Raw genomic sequence first — 20208 nt, forward strand, 5'->3', positions numbered from 1 at the left:
TTGGACTTAATGAATACTGTGTACTTCAGATATTTTGTGAATATTTCTTTAAAGGAAGTTGGCAGTGCCCTTAATCTTACTAATACTATAAAATATTATTGACTAGCAAAACTAACCAGAGTAGCCCAATGGTTCCCAATTAAAAGCAGGGAAATGGGCTTCTACAAGATACCAAAGCATGTTAATCCCAAAAGAGAGTTATAAATTTTTGGTGTTTTGTACAGTTTCTTATGCTCATTTTTTTTTCTATTCACTTAAATGTCACCAAAGGATAATGTTATGATCGTGTCTGAGCTTGAACAAATGGGGGTTCGAACGATGTTTTTTAACATTTCCTCTCCCCAGTAACTAAACAATAAATCTGAGGTCACACAGATAATCGCGATAAAAATGAACCTGTATGGCTGACATTCGTATAGCTAGCGCCATAATGACTGTCCAGGCAAAGTTTTACTGTACTATAAACTTCGATTTCATGTATCTCTATCCGGCGTATGACTGCAAGCATCATGCTTTAACTTTTTCCTTAATTTGTGCTTTATTTTGTGTTTGGGGCTATTTATCAGCACATTACTGTACACAATGGTTCCCAAGAAGGTTAGTGGCAGTGATAAGCCAAAATGAAAAACTATGAGAACCTGAATATGATTGATAAAATCGATAATTACATAGCCAGAGAGCAGTGTTTGCATGCTTGATCTATCCAAACATTATGGTATGCCAAAACTGATAATCTGCAAGATACATAAAAATAAAGAGACCATAAATGGAGCTATGGCAACCAAAAGGAGTGATGTGCCTCTCAAAACAAAGAACGAAGACAATCGATGAAGTGAAGGAATTGTTGCTGTTTTAAATATTTTCTCTGGATTTTATATCATTAGTTATACGAATTAAGTATGGTTTAATCGTGTTTTTCAGTAGTTCCGGAATGTAGATTATTAACATTGACCAGAATTTTTACTGATGTGTTTATTAATTTTCCAAAAAAATGTTATTAATCACCTAACATTACTTTACAATGAAATGTTGATTGATGAAAGGAAATACCTCAGTGATTATTTCAAAGAAATGTGATTGATTCAGGTTTTTAATAAATGTATGCTATATAAATTTGACAAAATATCCACACTCATTGCTAATGTTTATATTTATTTTCCAGATAAATGCCAAAACTGAGTTAGCATTACGGTACAATGATATCTCCCCACTTGAGAACCACCATTGTTCGGTAGCCTTCACAGTGCTCGAGAGGAACGAATGCAACATTTTTAGGTGAATACTGTATTCGTGGCTTCTTCTAGATTACTTATGTTAAAAAATACTAGCAAATATATAACGAGGTTTTAGACCCTTTGTTAAAAAGAAAAAAAAAAAATTGCAAAGTCAGTATGTTTTTTGAGTAAGTAAATGGGTTCGTTCAGATGCAAAATAGGATGCTTAGGTAGATGATTTATGACTTGTTATATATTAATTGAAATTAGAGCAGGGTCAAATAATAGATTGTTTTACCAATAATCTTAAAGTTAAAAGAAAATATAATTTTGATTACAGAAAACTCAGATTAGTGTATAACGGATTTCTGAATTATGCCTACTTAGAATACTGTTTTGACAATACATCGTAAATCAAATGCAAATATATTTCTATGCATTTACTCATCTAAGACTATTCTTAACTTTTATTTCCTTCTTATAGCCTATATTTCCACTCAGTACTTAAACAACGTTCAGAAAGGGTTTGATTATATCTTGGTGACTTACTTTGATGCTAATTGCCTTTCTCATTTTTACCAAAGATCTAAATTCTTTGCTTTTATTTTAAAACGTACCTGAAGTGCCTATAACATATTTTTGCGTTCCTTTATAACCAAGGCTAATTACTCTATTTTCTTGTTGATCCCATCCCCTCACAGACAATTATTCTTGATTGCATAGTACAACCCTAGTTGGGAAAGCACAATGCTATAAGCCCAGGGGCTCCAACAGGGAAAATAGTCCAGTGAAGGAAGGAAACAAGGAAAAATAAAATAGTCTAAGAACAGTAACATTGAAATAAATATCTCCTATATGAACTATTAAAACCTTAACAAAACAAGAGGAAGAGAAATAAGATAGAATAGTGTGCCAGAGTGTACCCTCAAGCAAGAGAACTCTAACCAAAGGCAGTGGAAGACCATGGTACAGAGGCTATGACACTACCCAAGACTAGAGAACAATGGTTTGATTTTGGAGTGTCCTTTTCCTAGAAGAGCTGCTTACCATAGCTAAAGAGTCTCTTCTACCCTTACCAAGAGGAAAGTGGCCACTGAACAGTTACAGTGCAGTAACGCCTTGGGTGAAGAATAATTGTTCGGCAATCTTAGTGTTGTCAGGTGTATGAGGACAAAAGAGAATATGTAAAGAATATGCCAGACTATTCGGTGTATGTGTGTGCGTGCGTATAGGCAAAGGGAAAATGAACCGTAACCAGAGAGATCCAATGTACTGTCTGGCCAGTCAAAAGACCCCATAACTCTCTAGTGGTAGTATATCAGCGGGTGGCTGGTGCCATAGCCAACCTACTACCTTTGTAATAATTCCAAAAAGGTTCTTTTGTGCCCAATATAGTTTCTGCTGTACTATCTACACAGGGCTTGACACTTTAGGCGGAGCATCGGTAATACATCATTAGTACCAGGATTCACAAGAAAATTTCCAAGAACAGTCTCTTTTTGGTCAAAAGAGCTCACGATTTGTTCACTGATACTGCTGGCTCATTACCTTTGGCGAGATATCATGAAGTTAGAGGCATCGCCCTTTTATCAATTTCCCAAAAAGCTTCTTGCCATACAGCGATTGAGGGTAGTTTTCTGATTTTAGCAACTACCTTTACCCTTTTTACCTGATTGATATTGCCCACAAGTCCTTGGACACATTCTCCTCACAACTTGTGGTGACTGCCCATTACATATAACTACCCAAGCTCTATTTGAATAAAGCAGTATCTCGTAATTTTTTTTTACAGTACTAAAAGGTTAAATGACAGTAGGTGATTGATCTTTCCCTTATTCTATCTTCTGCTTCACGCCTTCTGGCCGTATTCTTGCAGGAGGGACTAGATACAGGTATGTCACACAAAATGACAACCTGATTTTGGACAATTAATTTACCTAAAGACTCTGACCCCTCTGCCTCCCTGTTAATAAGTAGTGGGGAGAGGAGAAGCAGAGCGTAGAAGTTTGGTAATTTCGGGACATTAAGACACCTATCGCTATAGAGTTATGGGGTCTTTTCCCCATTTATGAATATACCAGGTTCTTTTGGAAATTTCCTTTAGTATAGCCAAGTACACACAATACTTTAGCACAGGTCCCTGTCAAGCCTCTCATCCCAGGTATCAAGATGCCGAGGAGTTATCCCACCTTAACCAAACCGTACTGTTTGATTATTGGTGCTAAAAGGAGAAATATCAAGAACTCAGGTATGGGAGTTATATCTATCTCATTTACCAGCTAAACATTAATTAAATTGTGCATATTGTTACCAAATTCAAATGGTTATTACAGCATTTTCTAAAAGGTATACAGTCAAACCTCTCGATACGAAAGAAACTGCTTTTGAAATTTTCACTCTGCGAAACGAGATGCGAAGAATTTTACGACTTGCATCACGAAAAATGTTTCAGACAACGAAAGGAGGTACGGTGCGAGAGCCCGACTGTGTCCGAGACTGATCTTGAAATTCGCGCGCCGCTAGCCCGTAAACTCGCTAGCATCCTCCCGCGCTCCTATTGGTTATCTCCCTACTCGTTACCACTATGAGATCCTGCTCTCCTATTGGTCAGCATCTACTGTACTGTATCCCATCATGCATCTTTGCATTGGCGTTCCTTTGTCTTTTCATTCCGGCAGCAGTATCGTACACATTGACTTAGTGTTTGTGATTTCGCTTTCGTAACAATTGTACAGTACTGTATCGTGTGTGATATTACGTTACATCATTAGCCATGGGTTCCAAGAAAGTCGCTGATGTCAAGGGAAAGAAGAGGATGATACTTTTCATGGAATAATCATGAAATAATCAAGAAATATGAGGCTGGCAAGCGGTTAAGTGTGCTCCCGAAGACATATGGCCGAAATCCATCTACGATAGGAGTGATCCTGAAGCAGAAGGAAGCTATCAAAGCAGGAACACCTTCTAAGGGCGTGACTGTCTTCTCCAGCAAGAGGAGCCACGTCCACGATGAGAGGGAGAGACTGCTGCTTGTCTGGATAAAGGACAAATAAATGGCAGGAGACACTTATCACCGAACCAATAATCTGCCAGAAAGCCAGCGGCATTTTTGGGGATTTCGTGCATGCTCAGGCCGAAGCCAACGCAGGAGAAGGAACATCGAAACAGGAACCCCCAGAGTTCAAGGCTTCCCGTGGGTGGTTTGAAAAATTTAACAGACACTCAGGCATTCATTCGGTGGTGCGTCATGGGGAGGCTGGAACCTCGGACACGAAAGGGGCCGAAGCCTTTGTTAAGACGTTCGACAAGTTGACTGTCCGGGAAGGCTACATTCCCCAGCAAGTCTTCAGTTGCGACAAGACTGGGCTTTTTTGGAAAAAATGACTCGTCAAACATACATCACGGCTGAAAAAAAGAGGCAACCTGGGCATAAGCCTATGAAGGACAGGCTTACCCTTGCACTCTGGGCAAATGCCAGTGGGGATTGCAAGATGAAACCCCTGCTGGTGTATCACTCCGATACTCCTTGAGCCTTCAAGGCCCACAGAGTCACTAAGGAAGATCTAAACGTGTTGTGGAGGGCTAATGGAAAAGCCTGAGTAACAAGACAATTGTTCATTGAATGGATAAATATTTTTTTTTGGCCTGATTGTGAAAAAGTATTTGGAAGAGAAGCGCCTCCCTATGAAATACCTGCTGGTGCTGGACAATGCACCTGCTCACCCTCCTGCCATCGAGAAAGATACTGTAGCAGAATATTCCTTCATCAAGGTTCTCTATCTTCCACCGAACACCACCCCTCTCCTCCAGCCCATGGACCAGCAAGTGATTTCAAATTTTAAGAAACTTTATACATAATATCTCTTCAAGAGATATTTCGAAAATATTGAGAGCACAAACCTCATCCTTCGTCAATTTTGGAAGGAGGATTTTGATATTTTCATATGCCTCAAAATTATCGATCAAGCTAGGCAGGAGGTTTCGAGGTGCACCTTGAACTCTGCTTGGAAGAAGCTGGGGCCTGATGCCATCTCTGCACGAGATTTCGAGGGCTTCCACGCAGACCAAGCTGAAGCCAATTCTTAAAATGTTGACGATCCTGAACCTGTTGCTCAATCTGAAGTTGCCGAGATCATTACACTCGGTAAGTCCGTGTGTCTGGAAGTTGATGACGCCGACATTGATGAAATTATTGAGGCGCGCCAAGAAGAACTACGATGGATGACCTGGAGTTGGATGCCATGCGAGTGAACGTCGTTCAGGAAGAGTTCAGCAGTGGTGAGGAGGATAACCCACTGACAACGGCAGAAATCAAGTAGTTTGTAGATGCCTACTTTAAAATGGTGGCTCTCGTAGAAAAGAGACATCCAGGAAATATTTTCACAGGTCGTGTGCTTGAGTACTGTAATGAAGTTTGCCCGTGTCATTTCAGGAAAATCTTAAGAAGCAGGTAGAAACAAGCTTCTTTGGTCGATTATTTTAAAAAGAGTCCTTCGGAAGAAGCAGACCAAGTGCCAGCTAAAAAATGAAAGCAAAGGGGCCGTGGTGAAGAAAATATGTAGTGCAATTAAATTTAGAAAATACATTATGTAAAGTAAAAAAAAATAGAAAAAGGAAAAAAAAAGAAATTTTAAGTTTATCGCAAAGTTAAGTGTTAATATTTCCTGCCATTTGTAAATGTGTTACCTAAAACTAAGTGTTAATGTTTTTCTGTCATTTATACATCTGTTTTGTAAAGTTAAGTGTTTACGTTTTCTGCCGTTTTTCATCCTCCTCTACCGCCCCGCACCTCGCTCTCGGACATCACTTCACTCCAAAGGTAAGGTTCCACATTTTTGTTACTGTATTTTTACTGATTGCTCTAATTAATTCGTTTACAGGTTACCAATGGTTAATTTATTATTAAATTATGAAAATACAGTACTTTTCATACATTTTGTACTGTTTAGTGGTGTGTATCTTTTTTATGATCATTTAATGTGGTGTATTTGTAGAATCTGGAACGAATTAGGGTATTTACATGTAAAAGGCGACTCACAAGACGAAAAAATCACATTACCGAAAGCCATTACGAAACTGATTAATTTCGTGTTGTGAGGCATTACTATATCCATATTAAAATATTTGGGTTTGTATTCTAAAAAGAAATGGCTTATTAACCTTAATAATTGCAATTGGTTTTGTGCATTTTGTCCGATAATTTTAAGGATTATTATGCCAGTTGGTGTTTGTTTTTACCCATTTATTATCCAATTTCATCTTTCACAAATTTATATTATACTCTGTATCATGGGCTGATGTGGTGGTGCAATATTGTTTCTGTTTGTATTGTTGCTATTTGTCCATCTTCAACGTTGCTAATAGTTCCAATAAAAAACAACTGGTGATGACAGAAGACAGAAATCTCTCTATTTTGAGGGACCCATGTGATATTCTTTAGTTTAAATTTTGCATCATATTTATCATATCGATAAGGTGCTGTCTTCTGTTTAGAAAATAGTGAAAAATGTGGCTGATGTTTGCTTGACGATATTCCAACCACTCAGAGTAGTGAAGTTCATATTAAGTAACCCCACAAAGTAAATGAATTATTTTTATACCAGTAATTATATATAAGGGTGTCTAGAAATTACTTGGATTCATGTGTAAACTGTAGGATATAAATTTTTTGTATATTAAAGTTTGACAGGCATTTTCATAGATTATATTTCATTTTTACATACTTTAAAGTCGTTTCAAGCTTAATTGTAATCTGAACCAAGATAGACCATTGTATCTTTCTTTTGTTTTGTATCAATTTTGAGAAAATATTTTAATCTTGTATTTCTAAGGCAACATATTGTCTTCACTTTTTAAGCATTTTGATGCCTTCACTCCATTGTAGGAGTCTTATTTATTTGTCATTACTCAGTGTGCTATTTTTTATTATGTGATCTTTATAGTTAGTTGATATCAGATGTCAAGTCCTTTTTTCATATCATCTTAAGGTTGCCTAATTCCATCCTTGGGTTAACTACTCCTCAGACTCAGTCTATAGGATTAGGCTTACATACAAAAGGCTGTGTCATGCATTGGCCTAACAACAGAAATGAGTATTCAATATCCTATTTTTCATGTATCTTACTATCATCCCTTTTTCAAACACTCCATGATGAGGAAATCATTCTAAGCTCTCCTCCCTCCTGTTCAAAATCTGAAACCATGCCAATAGCGTTGTGACCGAGTAATGTCCTCATTGGCTATAGACTTTCTGGTATCATATTGTGTCTTCTTCCTTAGAATTCTTCTTCTTCTTTGTCTACATCTTTTCCCACTTCTATGTGGGGTCGATGTTTCTGGTCAGCTTTCTCCATCTACCTCTGTCCCACACCTCATCACCGGTTAATCCCTTTGATCGAAGGTCATCCTTGATACAGTCCACCCACCTTCGCTTTGGTCTCCCTCTCCTTCTCGTTCCCTGTACCTCCATTTCCATCACTCTCCTCCCAATATACTGTTCATCTCTTCTCATGACATGACCATACCACCTCAGTCTACTTTCTTGGATCTTATCTGATAGTTTTCTAACTCCTGTGGTACCCCTAATTACCTCATTCCGTATCTTATCTCTTCATGTCACCCCACACATCCATCTCAACATTCTCATCTCTGCCTCATCCATCTTCTTCTCTTCTGTCTTCTTTATTGTCCACGTCTCCACTCCATACATCATGGCCGGTCTCACAACTGTCCTGTGTACTTTACCTTTCAACTTAACCCCTATTCTCCTGTCGCATAGTACTCCACGCACTTTTTTCCAATTCTTCTATCCTGGTTGTATTCTGTGGTTTATTTCTGCCCCCAGATCACCATCCTCTGTAACTGTTGATCCTAAATAACTGAGATTTTCAACTCTTTTCAATCTCTCTCTTCAATCTCTCTCCTTGTAAAATAACTTCCCCATTCTCGCCATTTTTAATCTCAAATACTCTTGTCTTTTTCCTACTGATCTTCAATCCCCTATTTTCCATTTCTCTTCTCCACTCCTCCAGTTTCTCTTCTACTACCTCTCGCCTAGTGCTACTCAGTATAACATCATCAGCAAAAAGCATACACCAAGGAGACTGATCTCTAATACCTTATGTTACTACATCCATGACCAGATCAAATAGGTAAGGGCTCAATGCAGACCCCTGATGTAGTCCCACATTTACTGGGAAACTTTCTGTTAGGCTTATACGGCTTTAAACATTTGCTTCTGCCCTTTCATACATATCTTGGGTGATTCTTACGTATTTCTCAGGGACTCCCTTTTCTCTCATACATCTCCACAGCTCCTGACGTGGTACTCGATCGTATGCCTTCTCCATGTCTATAAAGACCATATGTAATCATTTTTGTTTCTCCCGATGTTTTTCTATCATCTGTCTCAAAGCAAATATTGCTTCTACCATCCCTCTTCCTGGCATGAATCCAAATTGTTCCTCACCAGTTGTTGTTTCATCTCTGAGTCTCTTCTCATTGATCTTCTCCCATATTTTCATAGTATGGCTTATCAGCTTTATGCCTCTGTAGTTGCCACATTTCTGGATGTCTCCCTTCCCCTTATAGATGGGAATGATTAGGCTTCTTCTCCATTCCTCTGGCATCTTTTCCTGATTGAAGATCTTCTGTGTCAGGTCCCACAAGATATCTATGCCTTCCTCTCTAAGACTCTTCCATACCTCTACTGGTATATTATCCGGTCCTGCAGCTTTACTATTTTTCCTCTTCTTTATTGCTTGTTCTACTTCTCTTCTAGTCATTCCTATGGTAACTGTCTCGTTTGGAAGTCAATCTTCAAATACTGTTCTTGGGTTCTCCTCATTCAATAGTCCTTCAAAATAAGTTTCCCACCTTCTTTTAATTTCACTCTCTTCTGCTAGAACTATGCCATTGCTATCTTTTATTTGCCTTATATGTGTCAGGTCTTTGGGTGCAGCATCTCGGGCCTTAGCAATTCGTAATATTTTCTTCTCTCTTTCTGGTGTTTCCATCTCTTTATAGATTTCATTTAATGTCTCTGCCTTTGCCTTTGCTACTGCTCTTCTTGCTCCTTTCTTTGCTTGTTTATAGTTTTCTTTATCCTGCTCTTGTCTTGATAGATCTGCCTTCTTCTTGGCTTCTTTCTTGGTTTTTACCCATTCTTGCACCTCATCATTCCACCAGGGAAAACAGTTTGATAATAAAATTTTTGAAACACCAGTGGCCAGGAAAATATATAATTTGTGGAGTAAGGTGATTAAATTATATTCTTAAATAATTGCTGTCTGAATCTTATTTCATAAATTGACATCATTATCTAGGCCCTAGCTGTTAAAGTTTCTTTATATTCGACACTCGATCGGAGAACATCACTAATGTTCGGAGATAGAGAACTTCTTCCCACGACAGAAAAACCTTTAGAAACGGCGAATGTTTCATAGTTCTCCGTTACCGAAAGGAATTCAGTTATGCGAACTTTCAGACAAACGGTTCTTTGAAGTTAGGGAATATCTGCCAGGAATGGAGGAGATTACTCGAAAGCATACTATATATGATTAGTTCCAGGAGAGTAGGATGGTTATAAATAACCCGACTTTCCCATAGGAATACAGCTATAGTATTAGGAAGAGTTCTAATGATTTATTAGAACAATGTTCCAATTGTATGATGTTACGTAGTCCTTGCTATCCCTCACAGGTGTGCATCCAACCTTGAGATTAACGCATGCAACTGGCGAATTGATTATCAAACTGCATTGTTGGCATTAATAATTTGCTTGCCCGTACGTGGTTATTTACAATCGTCACTTCTTGAATTCATGTAAGAGCTCTAAAACGAGCCTTAACAATGTATGTGTGTGTGACTAAGCACAATATTATTGTCCAAAGGAAATGATCGTCTAATAGCTCTATATATATATATATATATATATATATATATATATATATATATATATATATATATATATATATATATATATATATATATATGTATATATATATATATATATATAGAGAGAGAGAGAGAGAGAGAGAGAGAGAGAGAGAGAGAGCTATTAAACGATCATTTCCTTTGGGCAATAATATCTGGGGTTGGTGTCGTGGAAGGGGTTTACCCCCCCCCCCCCCCCCGCTCATGACCACTATTCCAACAATATTGGAATTCTTGTTATACAGCAAGAAGGAAAAACTCTGTTCAGTGTCGGCGATGAAAAGCTTTCACTCAGCCTTAAGCCTCGCCTTCAAACTGAATGGAGTTGACATTTCCTCTTCAACAGAATATCTCCTCATACATAATTTCGAGTTTTCTTACCCTCTGTCAGAAACCAGGCATCCTCCGTGGAATATAGTATGAGTACTGCAATCCCTGAAAGGAGTACCTTATGAACCTCTTAGTCCGGCTTCAGAACGCAACCTGACTCTAAAGACGGTTTTCCTCTTAACCCTGGCCTCTCCAAAGAGAGTCAGCGAGGTACACTGTTTGTCCTTGACGTCGTCCATTCAAAGGGATGGTGGCAAGCGACACTGAACTTCGTCCCTGAGTTTATTGCCAAGACTCAAAATCCAGCTGTAGCTTATCCTAGATTCAGGCCCTTCCGGATTAAGAGTCTCCATACTGTAACAAGTTATACAGATCAACTATTATTTTTCCCTGTAAGTATGATGATGAAATACCTTAAACAAACTGCTTGAGCTCGACACACAGACAAATAGACTGTTTGTCATCATAGGTAGAGTCAAGAGGCGGGTTACAAGGAATTCAATATCTTTATGGATCAGGAAATTTATCGAACTAGCCCTCCAACTGGACTCGCCTCCTCTTGACCGTAGACCTAGAACTCATGATGTTGGGCATTAGTACATCCCTGGAGTTCAAAAGAACTTCACTGTGACGCACGTCATACACACGGATGTGTAAAACGTCGGTCTACTTTCACCACCCACTACCTGCGAGACGTAACCCACAAGAGCTTCAATATATTCTTCATAGGTCCTATGGTGAATGCATAAAACGTGATCAATAACACCTTAGCTCCCTATTAGGACAAGTAGCAGTAGGTGGAGGGCGGGTAGATGTTACCCGTTTGTAAGTCTAGTATAAAAGGCTGAGGACTGACCTTTCACCCTTCATTCTCCCCTCTTTTGGGGCTTGAGCAAACCAAGGAACTCTGCAAGCTGACCTCCTTTGACTGTAAGTGGATATCATTGTCCCTTATGCATACTGTATATACTGTTATGTCCCCATTCTCCCAGCGAGGTGAAAGTCGGGTAACATCCAGGTAAGAAAAGCATAACCAAGTGAAATCTTACCTTTACGAGTCACATTGCTTAGTTGTCACACCTTCGCACAACTGCTCGGGCCGTTATCTTTCTTTGGGAATTGGCGAGGGGTTTAGGGTGTACTCTTCCACAGCTCATACAAAGGATAAGAGTTACACCTTTGGTCAGGGACCAGCCAGTTGGTCTTGGACTTACACGCACCCAAGTGTGAGTCTCCATAGTAAAGAGCTGAAAGGTTTGTATTTAGTACCGGAACAAATGACAAATTTGGAAATAATTTGTATTTTTCCTAACCATACAAACCTGAAGCTCTTTATGCCTACAGGCGCCCCATCACCTACCCCCAGGAAGTCTTGCCTGAAATTGCAAAGTGGTTTGTGTTGGCTACTGTGTGTGAACGGTGTGGTGTATCTACCTCTCACTAACCAGCGGAGGGGAGTAACACCTCCCTAAAAGTTTTACTGCTAGTTTCAGCTGTCGCTGAAATGTATCGCCATAGTAAAGAACTTCAGATTTGTATGTTTAGGAAAAATGCAAATTCTTTCCAAATTTGTCGTATTATTTCTATTGTACGTTGTAAATTATTAATAATTATCCATATCTGATGTTAAGGGTTGTGAATTGTTCAATAATTACCATTACAAAGATTTTAAAGAAATTATCGTACATGTGTATTCATGGCCTTGTGGAGTGCAACGAGTGAATTTCCTTTATATCTTATGGGAGAAACTGTTTTAGGATAAAATAATTTTAGGTTGTGAGGTTGCTCCTAAAACAAATTTAACTTGTAAACTAAGGTACTACTTTATAGACAAAGTGTATCTAAGTGGTGGAACATTTTCCTCTACATCACTGCTACATTCATAAAATAATACTTAATGTAATGCCTTTCCATAGCTTGTAAAGGGTATTTGATTTTCATTTGTGTATAATTTCGTCTACATTAGATTTAAAAACTTGGCGGGATACTTTATAATTCTTATATTTTATTTAACTGGTAATTACCTCTTATAAAATTAAGTATGAGTTAGTTTCACCTGCTCTCAAGCGCTAATTGTGGTTTGTGACATGTTTTTGACTCCAGGTGTTATGAGGAATGTCATTGTTTGTGTTATCTGTGTAGTACTATACTGTATTCCTTCTACAGAAATGTATCAGCAGAAGATTATAAAAAGATTAGAGAAGGAATGATTCGTTGCATTCTAGCAACAGATATGGCTCGCCACAATGAGATTCTCTCTGATTTCCGTGAAATCACACCTGAATTTGATTTTGAAAACAGAGCCCATGTCAATCTGGTAAGTTACAACACATTATTTTTATATTAGCAATATATCAGATGTTTTAGTATATATTAATTAAGGTACTAAGCATGAATCACATTTTGGTTATGTAGCATTTTCAAATTCTATTTAATGAAACAACAGGTCCTATTATGATAACGGGAAACCTTTGAGAAATATGCTAAGAGCTGCAAATATTGAGCAATTTACTACTGATATTTTAGGTAGCAATATAAAAAATTTAACTGATGGTTTAGAAGTTCACTATCAATTTATTTTATACAATTTTTTATCAGTTTATGAGTGGAAGTGACATGAATCTATGACACATATTGGCTGTTCTTATTCTGTACATCCATGAATTGCATTGTTTCAATAAACTTGATCAGTTCTTTATATTTTCAGTTGTCCATGGTTTTGATAAAGGTAGCTGATATAAGTAACGAAGCTCGACCACTAGATATTGCTGAACCTTGGTTGGAATGTCTCATGCAGGTGAGCTATTTGTTGAATGTGCTTGTGACTTTTGGCTAATTTATCATTAGCTTAGACTTATTATAATACATTTAATGTTTTACATCTTTTTATCTGTATTTTTCTTTATTAACAGTTCAAGAAAAGACATTTCTTGAAATGCCTGCTTGTTCCTAGTATTTCAGTTCTATATAATATATAAAATGAAATTTCATTAATATCCTTGACTCATTTTCATACCTACGATTCAATTTTAAGTAATTTGATAAATGGAACAGGGCTTAGTTTTTTTTTATATATTATTTTGAATAATCTAGGAATGTCCGAGTACGTTTGTAAGTATGACAGTAATTCATATTGAAACTCCACATACAATAGTTGAACATCCACTATTCATGACTGAATGAATTATATGAAGTGGAGCAATAGACAAGAAGTCTCGTAGTGGCAATAACATCTTTTTTGAAAAACTTCTCAAGTGAGATACCTTCAGTGTTAAAATTTTTAACATCCTCGGTTTTCATATTATTTAGATGAGCCTATATTTCATATTTAGTTCATTTTAAAATGTTTTGTGTTAAGTAGTAAGGCTTCTTGGAACATTTATACATTCTTTGATATACTTTTTTGGATTGGGTAAATAGTCCTGACATTAGTAAATGTCCCAAACATAGATAGAAAACTTTCTGTAACATGATATGTTTAATTTCTCACGTCGCCATATAAACTTTCAGGAATTTTTCAACCAAAGTGACTTGGAGAAACTTGAAGGACTTCCAGTGTCCCCTTTTATGGATCGAGAGAAGGTTACAAAACCTTCATCACAATGCTCCTTCATAGGTTTTGTCCTGTTGCCTCTCTTTGAAGCACTTGGGAAAGTTTTACCAGAATTAGAGGTAAGCTAATACCAGCCATTTTCATAATTCTTCAAATATATTTTACAGTTTTAAGTTGAAATATTTATATATCACCTGATCATGTTATAATATTTAGATTTGTATCTTTATTTTAATAATTGCATGCGCAGTATAAATTCATTTTTGTAGCCTTGTAAACAAGAAGTAACTTTTGTATTAATTAAATGATTAGAAAGAATAGTGTAAAATTTACTTTTATTTTCAAATATATATTTTTTAAAGTTGTAAGTCTTTGAGGGTAATTTTTGTGTTGTGTAACAATATATATGGACTGCACTCTGTTCCAGTACAGAAGGTCCTCAACTTACAAAACATTTGGATATACAAACACAAATCCAACTGAAATCATAAATCTCAGTTATTGAATTAAAAGTTCATAATGAAGAACTGTGATAAAAAATATTTATAACAATGCAGTAACCAAGACGACATTTGCATTATGAAACGATACTATTTGTTGACTTTTACACCTTAAAATCGTAGGTTTGTGAGTTAGATGAAGACTACCGTAGACCAAAATGTAATAACATTTACAAACAGCTTCTGGGAACCTATTAAGTTTGTAAGTTGAGGACTTTCTGTATAGTTATTCCTTTTGATATTAAATGGGCAGTCCTAGCTGGATGGTTTACTCATAAAAGCATTCCCATACCTAATTTTTATATTGATATTTTATTTCTATTTTAATCATTAGTAGTTTCTTTTGCTATATTTCCCTTATTAAATGTACTGAATATGAAAAGTATTTAGATAAGTCCATAATTTTTTTCCACTGCCCATGTTTTTTTTTGCTAATACACACTTCATTTCCATTCCAGTCATTTATCACGTTTCAATTGCTAAGTAGGTTTTCATCAGTAATCTTAATGTGGTTTTAAAGCTAAACCCAAACCAATATGTGTAATCTGTGATTTCAGGCCATATTCCTCTTTGTTCGATAATGAATTCCTTTACAGTGTCAATTTTGATACTAATTCCACCCTCTGTCTCCTGCCCTGTTTAAAGGAACCCATTGAAATAATCAATTTTCTATATCATCTTTGTTCTGACTCTGTTCCCTCAGCTATGTTTTATCAGAATCTTTGATAATTTTGAATTTCATAGTTACAATAGTAATAATAAAAAACAAGGGCGGCATAATCTGTTCTTGCGCTAGTTTATCTTAAACTTGAGAAAAAAAAAAGAAATTTCATAAATGAGTATTCAAAACATAAGCTTAAACAATTTTCTTATGTATGGATGCTATGTCAGTCATTTGACAAACAGTATTTATAAAGAATATTTTATGGCACTCTTATGTAAATCATGAAATGCTATTTTTGAATATGTATGCACACATTCAAACTCTGAAATAAAGCCAGAATAGTTCAAGAAATTATCGCAAACAGACAAGTCCATGAATGCTCTATTTTTATGAAATTCGCCACAAATTAGTGAAACAAAAGCAGATTGACTGCATTCATTGTTTTCCTATACATTGTTACCTTAATTTTGATTTTGTTATATTTACAGCAGTTGATTATTCAGCCTGTGAAGTTCGCCCTTGACCATTACCGTAGACTGAACGAAGCTACAAAAAAGGCTTCAGACGAAATTGAAATACCTGAAGTTATAGAAGAAGAGGAACCACCCGAGAGACCTACTAGTCAGTTATCAGTAGAAAATTCGAAAAGAATAATACAAAAAACAGAAAGTTCTCTGAGCTTAAAAAGTAGAGCATCTTCCCGTGGATCATTTTATCGCTCCAGTACGATAGACTGTGGAGAAATGGATCTAGAAGATGTTGATTTGACAGAGACAGAAGTTGAGGTGAGTGAAAGAACTTCCCGCTTTAAAATTGCCACTGATGTCCATAAGCCCCAGTCAAGAAGAAACAGTTCAGAACGTCGAAATAGTGTTGGAGGTAGGTCAAGTTGTGAACGAACTGTTTCCCCCAAGTCTCTTGAAGATCGTCTTTTGCCACATGCGGAGGCTGAGGCAGATGAGGAGAATTCTGGGAAAAGCGAAAAAGAATCTTCTCTTTTGTCACGCCTAAAAACATTCTCAGAACGTTTATCTTCTAGTGACAGAGATAAAAATGAAAATGGTTCAGCACCTTTTGGGAAAGGAAGCACAAGATATAAGCAAGGGACTATTCAGGGTGTGCTCAAACGAAGTAGGAGTAAGTCGGAACCTGATAAGGGTCGTTCTAATAGAACGTTTCATTTATCAAGGCCTAGAATTAGTTTTGGAATCAGTACTCAGAAACCACAAAGTGAAGAAAACATGTTGAGTGCTGGTGAAAAACAATCCCCCACAGAAAAATGCAGAGGTGCTGCTACAGGTGACATAATTTCTCCTCTGGAAATCAAAACTTCTACCTCTTTTGAACTTTTAGAACCAAAGAGAAAGCAGTTTGTGTGCTCAGATGCTCAGCCATCACCTACGCTGTCTGAAAAAAGTGCATTATCTTCCTCTAACTCAATCCTTAAGCACAAAGGGTTCAGTCTTTCGCTAGATGTTCTTCCACGAAAAAATGGTCGCTCAAGAAAAACGGGCAGAGGAGCCATAACTACTCCAGAAAACACTCCATCGGGTTCTCAGGATGACCTTCTTACAGACAGCGGAGAGGCAAAACCAGATAGTTCTGCAAAACCAAACCAACAACCCATGCTCAACAGAACTAAAGGCTTTAAACCTTTAGTTTACCTTGAATCTCCAAAGATCGTGAAAAAGAAAAATGAATCCACAAGGTCTCTCATTTTCAAATCATTTTCATTTAGAAAAAAATCTCCCGCTAAAGATGATGGACTAAAGCACAAAATTAGTGACACCCAAGATACAAGTGAGGACAAGTTATGACGTGTAGTAACTTGTTCGTGTATTTGAAAGTTTATTTAAGTACTATATTTAATCTTTATTTCTTGACACTTGGAAGGTGTATCATAGTACATATCATGACCCATTATGTTTATGGTTGAGTGAGTCTTCCACAGTGTAAAATTTTGAAAAGTACTTAAATATGCATTCAAATAATTGGAAGATGAGATATTGATATTAATAGCCTCGGTAATATTTACTGAGATGATTGGCCATTCGAGCTCATACAAGATAAATTTACTCTGTATGAGCTGAGTTTGCCACTCATACCTCAGGAATTTATGCTGCATTCTAAAGTACAGACCTGCTTCAGTTGATGTATTATTTCAATATGTTTGCATCAAGTACTGTATGTACAAAGCATTGTTGCTGTATTTTCTGAATGCACTCTTAGTAAGTTGTTATGACCATCAAATGTATTCCAAGATATGAGAGGAAAATATTGAAGGGAAATTTAATTGTCTGTGTGAACCATAAAAAAAAAAACTGAAGGCCTGTGCAGTCAATGTCCGGCTATTATGAAAAACAAGTGTAGACATAAAGCTATGGCTACCATAAATGATACCATGCCATTTACTGTAGCTAGGACCTACATTTACCTATGAATGTGCCAAAAAGTATCATAACTACCTAATATTTATCAGTATTTTTCCAAAATTTTGGATGCATTGTACGTTGTATATGTGGATATGATACTAGAGTAGGAGGGTTTTTGTAAGTACCTTCATAGAGAATCCTCTGGAATCAGGAGCTATGTGTTAGTAAACCTAGATTTTTTCCAGCATGTTATTATTCATATTGAAATTTTAAGATGATATTTTTATCAAAGCAAAATGTAAATAACCCAGATAAATCTTGTTTTACAATACTTTATTTTCTGTACCAAAGATTAAATGAGGCTGACTTTCTTGTCTTGTGTTGTGAATGGAAGCCACCACAGGATATTAATTAATGTTACCTGTTAGATGCTTTGCTGGTATGAAATTAGAAAACATAATAAGCTGTACAGAATGTTGTCATGACATAAGAAAAAACAATTATGTTAGGAGGAAATTAATACCTAATATTGTACCAACAGACTGTAAGCTGAATGTCAGTACCAAACCTTTAAAATTAGTACAGTTAATACATTGTTGTGCCAAAAGGCTCAAGACTGATCCCTAATGATAACTTCTGCGTCAATATTTACTGTTTTTTAACATATAGTTGCTTTGCATCCTAAAGATGAACATTTGAAGAGCTATTTTGTGAGGAAAAAATTTAAGATGGCCACTAGAAATAGAAATGCAAACAGACAAATGTTTGAACACAAAAACAGTAATGTCAATACATATGCTATGTAGAACAGAGTACACATGCACTTGCTCAATGATTGCCACAGCATTTACTCATAGCATTAAAAATGAAAATTTTGATTTTCAAGCATAAAAGAAATTCTACTATTTTCCCTTTAAAGAGTAATGGTTGTTTTATCTTAATGTATGACTACTTCACTAGTCACTTTCTAGGTTGTATAGACTATTCCTTTTATGTTTGGGACTGAAATTGCCATCATTGAAAGTTTAACTATATGTGTAAGTGTATAGTATATAAGAATACTCAAGATAGTTAATGAACAGTTATTTGTAGCAATTTGATTAATGTTCTGTTGAAAGATAGCATTTTGTTGCAGAGATGAATGTTTGCTTTAAGGAAGTTATTATGTGTAATGAAGAGAATGTATTTGATTCCTTCTAGCTATGCTGCGAAATAGCAGAAACCATTTCAGAATGTAGAAGTGTCGAGTAAGTTTCCTGTGGTGTCCCATCATAATACAGTGATTATACTGAGCCCTTGACATATAAGTGAACCTAGCTAAGGCCTTTGCTAATCATAGATCAAATTCATACACTATTCCTACTTGGCGCTGATATAATTTTGATTAACACTCCATAGAGCTACCTATGAATACTGCATTTACAAGTTCACTTTGAAATGGAAAGCTTTTCCAATACGAGTCGTAGTTCAAATTTTACATTGGTTTTAAATGGTTGTGCTACAAAAGTTAAGACTGTGATAAAAGGCAAGAATAATGAAATAGCAAGTCCTTAGCTAGATAAAAAATGGCAAGAAATTAAGTCTCACTATTTTCTATGACTAAAATGTACCCTTATATATTGTACAGCTGTGTAAAGAATATATAATTTATGTTTTCTTATCAGTTGTCTTTACTTTCCTATAAGGCATTTACATAATTTATTTGTTGTATAATGTTTTATAATAGTCCTCAATACTTACATTAATCTTTCATTTGTCTCACAGCTTATACAGTATTTATTTTTCCAATTGGGAACTGCCATTACCACCATAGGGCCTTAGCTGAAGAGGTAGTAGACTACATAATATCCCTTTTGCTGAATTTCTCCCAATATCAGGGTGCTAATCAAGGTCTACATATGTTAGGTCTGGTCACTGACGGGGATTAAGTCACTCGAACCTGCGGGGTAAGGTATGCTGGTGGCTTAGTTCGCCACTCACTTGGGTGACGTGGGGTCAATTCATTCCTGTTAATCATTTAGATCATTTAACTTCTTGTCTTATCTCCACAAAAAAAGATTTAAAAATGCCTAAAGTATGTCCTGTATTTGATTGTTAGTGCAGAGGGAAATCAGTTGAAGATAATATCTCTTTCTGTCACTTCCTAAAAGATGAAATCTTCAAAACAATAGGTATACCTGTGTCGCACCGAATTGAACTTACCTTTTACAGGGGGATGTTTCTTTATTTGAAAACCAAATTGCTGTAAAAATGATGATTAAAGTGACAGTAAAGATTTTCCATGGTTACCAATAAGGAGTAAAGTTTGAAATTCCCAGCAAAATCTCCATTTTCAAAAGTTTGTGCTTGTAGCTGTAGGTACACTTAGAACGTTTCAAATCTCTCTCTCTCTCTCTCTCTCTCTCTCTCTCTCTCTCTCTCTCTCTCTCTCTCTCTCTCTCTCTCTCTCAGGCTCATTGTAATAATAAAGCCACCAATATAAGACAAACAATCTCAAATCGCTATCATAATTATCTTCGATGATCAGCCGAGTCTCAAAGTACACAGATCCCTATTATTAGTTTCTCACTAGTGGCGCTAAAATGAGTTGCGTTCAGTCAGTACAGCTGAAGAACGATACTGTGTTGTAATATAAGTACAG

At 36.5% G+C, this 20208-nt stretch overlaps 1 protein-coding gene across 2 annotated transcripts in view; it reads left to right on the forward strand.

Annotated features, from left to right (window-relative positions):
• LOC137625763 (high affinity cGMP-specific 3',5'-cyclic phosphodiesterase 9A-like) overlaps positions 1-19199 on the forward strand; it is a 1119254-nt gene extending 1100055 nt beyond the window's left edge. For both annotated transcript variants that reach the window (XM_068356658.1, XM_068356664.1), the window contains 5 exons: positions 1163-1275; positions 12645-12795; positions 13186-13275; positions 13989-14150; positions 15684-19199. In XM_068356658.1, coding sequence (XP_068212759.1) covers positions 1163-1275; positions 12645-12795; positions 13186-13275; positions 13989-14150; positions 15684-17012 — 1845 coding nt within the window. In that variant the 3' untranslated portion in view covers positions 17013-19199. The remainder of the gene's footprint in view (positions 1-1162; positions 1276-12644; positions 12796-13185; positions 13276-13988; positions 14151-15683) is intronic.
• The last annotated feature ends 1009 nt before the right edge of the window (positions 19200-20208 follow it).

This window comes from Palaemon carinicauda, chromosome 2 (genome assembly GCF_036898095.1).
Source record: "Palaemon carinicauda isolate YSFRI2023 chromosome 2, ASM3689809v2, whole genome shotgun sequence".
Taxonomy (NCBI): Eukaryota; Metazoa; Arthropoda; class Malacostraca; order Decapoda; family Palaemonidae; genus Palaemon; species Palaemon carinicauda.